Below are 8,152 nucleotides of genomic sequence, written 5' to 3' on the forward strand. Positions count from 1 at the left end.
AAGATAAACAAAATTCCATGCAAGCATTGCCGAATCACAGCATACGACCAACCAGGACCACCGTATGCATGCATGACGGCAGACTCTCCATGAAAATCGAATGAGGCCCAGAATGATTATGGATACAAAAAATGATTATATGATATATACACTCCAATATAAATGATTGTGGAAAAAACACAGGGGGGGGGGGGGGACCTACGTCCCCTCCCTCCAAATCATAATTTAACTAGTTGTTAAAGTTAGTTATTTGTGTATATGTATGCCAACAACTTAGAGATGCTAGTGTAAGGAGAAAGCAATAATCCTACACGTACCGGTGTTTTACGCGTCTGTTACGGACCCCTACTCGCTACTTCGCTCGCCTCCCCCTTGATTTCAGGGGGTGGAGTACTCCACGTGGATCTATAAGATAAACCTTGTAAAAAAACCGTAGCTCTAGCATTACTGAAGGAGAAAGTATCACCAAAACACAACCAATTGCAAAAAAAGAGAATGAGGTGCAAACTTACTGAACTCTGTTGCGACGGCCGGCATGCATGAACGAGGTGCAAAGAAGAATGTTAGTTTTTTTGATAAAGGGCGATTTTATTATCTCAAAATGTAGCATCAAAGAAGAATGTTAGTTTAGGTTGGTTCCGGAAATTTATCATCGGAAAGAAGACTGCAATTTTTATACTAGCATTATGGTTAGGCCTAACCTAAATGCTAAGCTAGCACAATCCCATATGTTGTTGCAACCTAACTAACGGTTCTCCAAACCAGGCCATCAACATTAGTCGAATGGTGTGCTCATCCTACAAATTATAGAAATTATAGTCACATCCACTTCTGTTGATTTTGATTACACTTACTTCGGTAATCATTGAATGAATCAAATCACGAAACACCAGATAATCGATTGTCACAACACACAATATGTTTTCCTTACCTTTGTCGAAATGTCGACCTTGCTTCTTTGATGTAAGTACAGATTATAATCCCCTCCGGCACCGGCATGTGTCCCATATTACTCATCTCAAATCATACCATTAGATTGACATTCTGATAGGCCTACTTATGCATGCAGTATCATTAGATAAAAATCATACTACATTAGTCATGTATCCTTTTGTCCTAAACAAAAATAATTCCTTGCATTTTGGGAGCAGTGGTCTACGGCATTATACAAAAGCTATTATTTATCACAACAAGAGCCGCACATCTCCGACCTCCTTAAACATGTTAGGTCTTTTTCTTCTCAGGACAGCCGTCCAAGCAACTTTCACCTCAAGCTCAGCGCAACCCATCTTACAGTTGACCACTTCGTCAGAATGACCTAGAGTGAGGGCAAGGTGTCCAAGTACGTCGTCGCCACCGACAAGATAGAGCGCCAGCTTCTGATCCCGTGGGACGGCTACCACATGACGAGTCAACGGAACGGAAGCACCGTCACCAATCACCATATGGTTGTCCGTTGCTTCGTATAGGATCCTACGATCACTAAAGTTTCCACGAGTCGCAACGACTACTCTCGAGATATTACACGGGCCCTTTACAACATTGATTGCAAACGTGGCTTCCACGGGTGCGTAAACCTGCACACATGACAATTCCAGCCTACTCAGATAACTATCTAGACCGAGGGTCATGATCTCCTTTCCTGTACTGAGGCGGACCGAATCGAATTCGTGCAAGCATTTGTTAAAAACTTGATCCGCCCCTCCATCGCACTTGATCTTCAAATCAATCTCAAAATGAACCCTGCTCTGCGGAACTAGCGCTCGACATGGGTCCAACAAAGATAACATATCATCCTGCATGCAAAAAAGGGGTTTAGCGGGAGGAACATCATGTAAAAATTGTGTGTTGCACACTAGGAAGGAAGGAAGAGTAAAACGCCGATGGACGGGGTAAGGGATGAAGGTGCATATATACCGGCGAGGTGATGAGTTGGGGATCGTCCCTGTCACGCCTAAAGAGATAGACGCATCTATAGTCCACCGAGTCCCTTGCGACGACGGTGCCAAACACGTTGATTGGGAAGCCGACGTCCGATTCGCGCACCTTCAAGCATATGACGTTGAGACATGCTCCCGCGAGCGACTCACGCGCCGGTGTCCTCTTGCAGAGCGGCGGGCCACGGCAGAAGCGAGCTGTAAGGGTTTAGGGTTTAGGGTATAAAGACCATGATCACAGATGAAAACCAACATGCAACACATGCATTGATCGTTTGTAGCAAAACAATCGATAGTCAATACTTACTCTCTTTGTCGAAGTCGAAGAGGGCCATGTTGAACTCGTGGTGGAAGCGATAGCACACGTGGTAGTCCTGCGTGGGCTCGTACGAGGTGAAGTCGTTGACACGGACCACGTGCAGAGCCCGCAGCGCCTTCTCCGTCAGCTTGAGCTCTCCATCAGTCCAACGAGACCCGCTACTCGCCGCCGACGAGAGCTGGTGGTGGTGGAAGTCCGGGACGAAGACGCCCCTGATGTGGAGGAGGTGGCAGACCTCCCGCGGCGACCGGCCCTTGATCCTGCCGGCGACGGCCCCGCAGGCCAGGTCCAGGAGCCCTCGGACCTCCAGCTCCTTCGAGGCCTGCACGTCGTCAAACCATTAGTACGTAATTGATGGTCGTGATCGATCGGGGGAAGAAGAAGTCGATCACGTACGAGGATGAGGTCGTAGAGGGCCTCGAGGTCGACGCCGACGACGAGCTCCGCGTCCCAGGCGCTGAGGAGGTCGTCATCGTCGCCGGCGGCGGCGTGCTTCTTGCAGTAGTGCAAGACCTTGGAGAGGGTTTCTCTGTCGACGTTGACGTAGATGGGCTCGCCGTCGTAGCAGACGGTCTCGCCATCGATGGTCATGGATTGGCTCGCCTCCGATTCGGACACCCAGAAGTCCATGCCGTCCTCGCTCTGGACTAGGAACGTCTTCTCCGCCGACGCCGCCGTCGTGGTCTCTTCCACCTCCATGGCCATGGCTGCGGCGGCTTCCTTGCTCGCTGGACACCACACCATGGCCATACCGGATCCATAATATATTTGGGTTTCGTTTTGGTACGCTTCTTGTTGTTGGAGCCGGACAAGGACAAGTCTGCTCTCTGCTGCTGCCTCCTTCCTTCCTTCCTTCCTTATGCAAATTTTATACTGTAATTATTAAGTGAAAAAGGTGGCATCATCATCATCATGATTTGAAATTCAAAAAACTCCTCATCTTCTTGTCAACACACACATACATACATACACATGATGATGATCCGAAAAACCTCTCCCTGCAAATCAAATCATTACAGATAGACGCTTATTCAGTGAATGAATAAACAAATCAAATAGGAATACAAATCAAATCAAATGGATCCACACAACACAACACACATTCTACGTTCCTTTGACTCAACAAACACAACGAATCCCGCTCTGCTCTGCTCTGTTTCAGACAAATAATCTCCTTTCCATGATGTCACACGAGCGCCGAGTCCCGTCCCTCGGTACCACCTTCCACGGCCGCCTGCCGCACCTTGGGAGGCCCAGAGTGCCGTCTCGCCGCCGCCGACGGCACCGGCGGCGGCGTCCCAGCCGGAAAGGACAGCCTCTTCTTCGCTGAACCCACAGAAGACCATCCTTTCTCCAGCGTTTCAGCATGAGCAGCGCCCTCGGTCAGCGTCGGGCTCTGGACGCGCAGCTTGGCCCTGGCCGACGCCGACTTGGTGGCCGCCATGTAGCTCGGCACAGACGGGGAAGAGCCCGACAGGCTCGCGTCATCACGCACGCTGGACGCGCCGATGCTGTGCCTCCGGGGCCGTTCGGACCGGACAGCACTGACCACGCTCCTCGCGTCGTCGCCGTCGTCTCCACTCTTCGGCGCCGCGCTCTTCTTCCTCGCCAGCACTGCCGGCGAGGGCGTCGACGGGGACTGCCTGGGGGCAGGGCCGGACGGCTTCGGCGTCGAAAACGGTGCGGGCTTATCATCATTCGGCTTCAAAGAGTCCACCACCTGGTTGTCATCCTTTGTGATCGTCTCCACTTCGCCGAGGTTCATGCTCAGGCTGGTGCTGTTCACCGACGTGCGGTCGACGCTGCTGCCGTCCTTCTCGGACGCCCCGTTGCGGCCGTCGAACGGCCTCGACGCCATCCACCGCTCCAGCCAGCTCCAGCCCCAGTGCGGGTTGCTCGGGTCCACAAACATCGGGTTGGCAGACCTTGAGGTGCTCTTCCACTGTTGTAAAAAAAACAGGAATGCATGTCCAAAATGCTGTCAGCATGCTGTCTAAGACTCTGAATGAAAACCTAGCATGCACTGTTGTGAACTGAATATGATGCAACCAGACCGACCTGATGGGAAAACGCGTATGCGAGGGCCCGTTCTCTTCTAGCTGCTGCCTCTTGCCTGCTCACGAGGCTGGCCTCGATCTGCTCCTTGGATTGCAGGCTGGTGTTCCACTGATCTCCCATCTGTTACAACATATGTAGACGACAGTGAAGTGTTCGTTATGCTTGTGTTTCAGCGTGCAGGGCTTTCACCGTGATTACAAAAGTGAATGTTATAAAATGGTCATATAACTGAATAAAAACAAAAGATACGTTAAAGGTGTGCTAAAATCTCAAGCCACTTAGCTAGCTACAGATTTTCCAAATTTCACCAGGATTTTATCTTGAACTGCAGAGTACATCACTCTTTCAATTCTCTGCAAATGCTAACTGTTTTTTCATTCTTATAAATGGTTGAACCAAAGTTATCTTGTATAAAGAGCAGCAAATTAAAGACAGACAAATCCTGACTAGCAATTCAAACTCTGCAGCATGACAGTGATTGACTTCAGACTTCAGAGAGGATACACGTAACTACAAGCCACCGTGTTGGGACTTAAAACTGAGGACTCCAGCAACATATCATCATGATTCCTATGTATTCTAGCTCCCAGCAGTAATCAGCAGTAGAGCTCGCCGTATTTACCATAGTGTGTTAAGTTCAGGTCCAATCAACATTCAACGGTGCTGCTCTAGTATTCTGCATATTTCTTGGTCCAGTAACACCAACAATATCTGATCCTGTTATACATATTGTACTGGGATCACACCTAGCAATTCAGTAAAATGGTATAGAGGTTCAAAAAAGTTTTACTGTAAGCGCATATTTCTAGTCAACAGCACTAACCATTTCAGATCAGATTCTAAAAATGCCACTAGGAATTAAGTAAACGGTATAGAGGTTCAAAATGTTTTACTATGAAGAGTCTTATTAGCAGACAAATCCTGACTAGTACTTCTAACTCTGCAATATGACAATGGTTATTCAGGCTTCAGATAGGAGACACCGAGCTACTAAAACTGAGGCTAAACAGTCGCAGCAACTCCAGCAACATAACACACAATCCCTCTGTATTACAGCTCCCATTCATAATCATCAATAGAACTCTCAGTATTTACCACGGTGCGTTAAGTTCAGGTCCAATCAACGGCTCTACATATGGTACTGGAATTACAACTAGCTAGGAAGTCAGTAAAACGGTATGGAGGTTCAAAATGTTTTTATTTTACTATAAAGAGTAGAGTATTATTATTGATTAATGATGATGTTTGCATACCCTGAGAGTCTCCAGTTCCTGGTTCAACAAGAGCTGGCGCTGAAGGGCCTGGTTCTGCTCGGCCATCTTGATCCTCCTCGTCCGTATCTTGGACTGGACCCGGGACAGAGTCTGCATGCAGCGAAGCGTGCTGGTGGCCTGGCGCTTGACGGAGTGGCCTTGTACCAGAGACTTGAGCCTGACCAGGCCTTTCAATGCCCGCAGCGCCCTTCTCGCCTGGATAGATACATAGATATTCATGCATGGGGGGAAATAGATATATCAGCAATTCAGACGGTACACTCATAGTGTCGGTACAAAATGCTAGTGTGTAACAAAAGAAAAAGGTTCAGTTAAAGCTCCATTAGGATTGCAGGAAGCTCCTGGTTAGGCAATGGCACACAACAAAGGCTTACAGTTAGCATAAATAAAAATGATAACAGTGAGTCACTGCAGTTAATGAACTAATTCTAGCATATGCATGATTGGCCTGCAGACCGTCAGACTAAGCAAATGTGTCATAAGGATGTACTGTATGTGTCAAAAGTTGCAAGTTGGAAGAGATTATTTAGGGAATTAAAAAACAAACTTACAGGTTCAGGACTAGTTTTTAATTAATCATCGATGATATAAAATTGACAGTTCATTTGGCATTTGATGGTCTTGATGTAACAAGAATCCTATGTCCATGAAGAATGCTGGTTTCAGTAATTAATCGCCTGGATAGATAGATAGATAGATAGATATTCATACATGGGGGAAACCTGTATGAGTAATTCTTCGCTTGGCACACTTAAAATATGTGTAAGAAAAAACAATTCTGCTAGTGCGTAACAGAAAACATTCAGTTAAAGCTCCATTGGGGGGGCGGCGGGGTACATCAAGTGTCGTGTTTGATTTCCCTGCTTAGGCAGTGGCAGACAATGTGCCTCACACCACACAGCAAAGTCAAGCAGTTGGAGCCAAAAAAAAAAAAAGGAGAGAGTTGGCATAAATAAAAATGGTGGAATGAATGAGTACACAAGTCCAAGAAAAAAAAATGGCTGTAATTAATGAAATAATTGTAGCATGCATGGTTGATGAGCAAACCGTCAGGGTCGCATCAGAATGAAAATGGGGTCTATTTATAGGTCAAAACTTCGAAATGCATCAGCCACTGCCCAGTTTATGAAACAAAGTTGCAGGTTGAAGACTTGTTGGTATTTGATGGCTTTGATATTAAAGGAAGGGATCCTATGTCAAGAAAGAAAACAGAATGTATGTATTGTTTTCAGATGATGAGTAGCCAAAATTGAGGACTAGTTTTGAGGTTGCTAGTTACTGTAGTAGGTAAGCTATAATAAGATTGGATTTAGGATTAGGGGGTGTGGCGTTGGTAATTACCAGGTGACCTCTGAAGGCGGTCTGGATCTTGGTGGCGGCGAGCTCCCTGGACAGGATGGGAGAGGAAGAAGCCGCCGGCACAGCGGCAGCCTGTGCCTGAACCTGTGGTGGTGCGGCGGCAGGGGCAGGGGCAGGGAGCGGTGCATCCGTGGCTGTGGGTGGCTCGGCAGCGACATGCTCAATTTCATGCTCCTCCCTTTGGGTTTGAGTTTGAGTTTGAGTTTCAGTGACGGGGAGCGGGGCCGGAGCAGGAGCAGGAGGCGGAAGTGAGGCCTCCGGGAAGTCGTCGGGGTAGCGGGGGAGGGCGGAGCCTGAGCCTGAGGCGCGGGCCTGGAGGTAGGAGGCGGAGGGCGTCAGATCCCGCGGGTAGGGTGCGCTGGAGCTGGTGCTGGTGCCGGCGGCGGCCAACCTCCTCTGCAGTTTCTGCTAGATCGAAGCATGGAATTGGGTTAGGATTGGAAATTGGTGCTACAAACAGAAGGAGCAGAGAGAGAAAAGATGGAGGGAGGGAGGGACCTGGTCCTTGGATTCGGGGCTGAAAGCCTTCTTGACGGCGCCCAGCCACCTGGGCTTCTTCCCCATCAATCAATCAATCAATCAATCAATCAATCAATCTTCCAAGATCAAGATGATTGCTTCGCTTCGCTTCCACTCGAATCGAGTCCAGTCGAGAGCAAGAGGAGAAGAAGGAATGGGGAGATCCGGTGAGGCAAGGCAACAGGGCCGCCGGATCTGTGTCGATCTGATTGTTTGTTTGCTTGCTGCACCGTGACGGTAACAACAAGAAGGAGCTGAGGTGAGGTGCGAGGTTGAAGAAGAAGAAGAAGAAGAAGAAGAAGAAGGGAGGACTGACGACTGAGTCACTCACACTCACACCCAGAGCCAGCTTCCACCAACCAACCCAGAGAGACAGACAGCCACACGAGAAGATGTACTGCGTCGTGTACCGTCTACCGTGTGTGTGTACACCACGACTCACATCTCGTGAATTTCGTACGTATACGTATATGGGCGCGTGAGGGCCTTCAATTTACTCGGCAGGCTGCATATATCTTGCAAAAAAACCCGGACACGCGCAAGAGGCGACTAGGGCTTTGAGAGTGGAGTTGACGGCGGCACACTTTGATCTTATTGGCTAGGGCGGGGCGACCGGAGGGGCCGATTGGGGGATGGCAACATCTGCTGATTGAGGAAAGGAGCAAGGTCCTTGCCGCCAAGGGCGG

The 8,152-nt window shown here is 48.6% G+C and overlaps 1 protein-coding gene across 1 annotated transcript; it reads right to left on the reverse strand.

Annotated features, from left to right (window-relative positions):
- Positions 1 to 1,184: 1,184 nt before the first annotated feature.
- LOC123068137 (uncharacterized) lies at positions 1,185 to 8,051 on the reverse strand. Its single transcript, XM_044490613.1, has 10 exons — positions 7,446 to 8,051; positions 6,930 to 7,352; positions 5,568 to 5,783; positions 4,315 to 4,434; positions 3,449 to 4,198; positions 3,249 to 3,254; positions 2,653 to 3,129; positions 2,245 to 2,578; positions 1,918 to 2,135; positions 1,185 to 1,796 (listed from the first exon to the last, which is right to left on the reverse strand). Exons 1-10 carry the CDS (start codon positions 7,509 to 7,511, stop codon positions 1,185 to 1,187), a joined length of 3,222 nt encoding a protein of 1,073 aa, XP_044346548.1. The 5' UTR covers positions 7,512 to 8,051.
- Positions 8,052 to 8,152: the final 101 nt, after the last annotated feature.

Source organism: Triticum aestivum, chromosome 3B (genome assembly GCF_018294505.1).
Source record: "Triticum aestivum cultivar Chinese Spring chromosome 3B, IWGSC CS RefSeq v2.1, whole genome shotgun sequence".
In the NCBI taxonomy this organism is placed as follows: Eukaryota; Viridiplantae; Streptophyta; class Magnoliopsida; order Poales; family Poaceae; genus Triticum; species Triticum aestivum.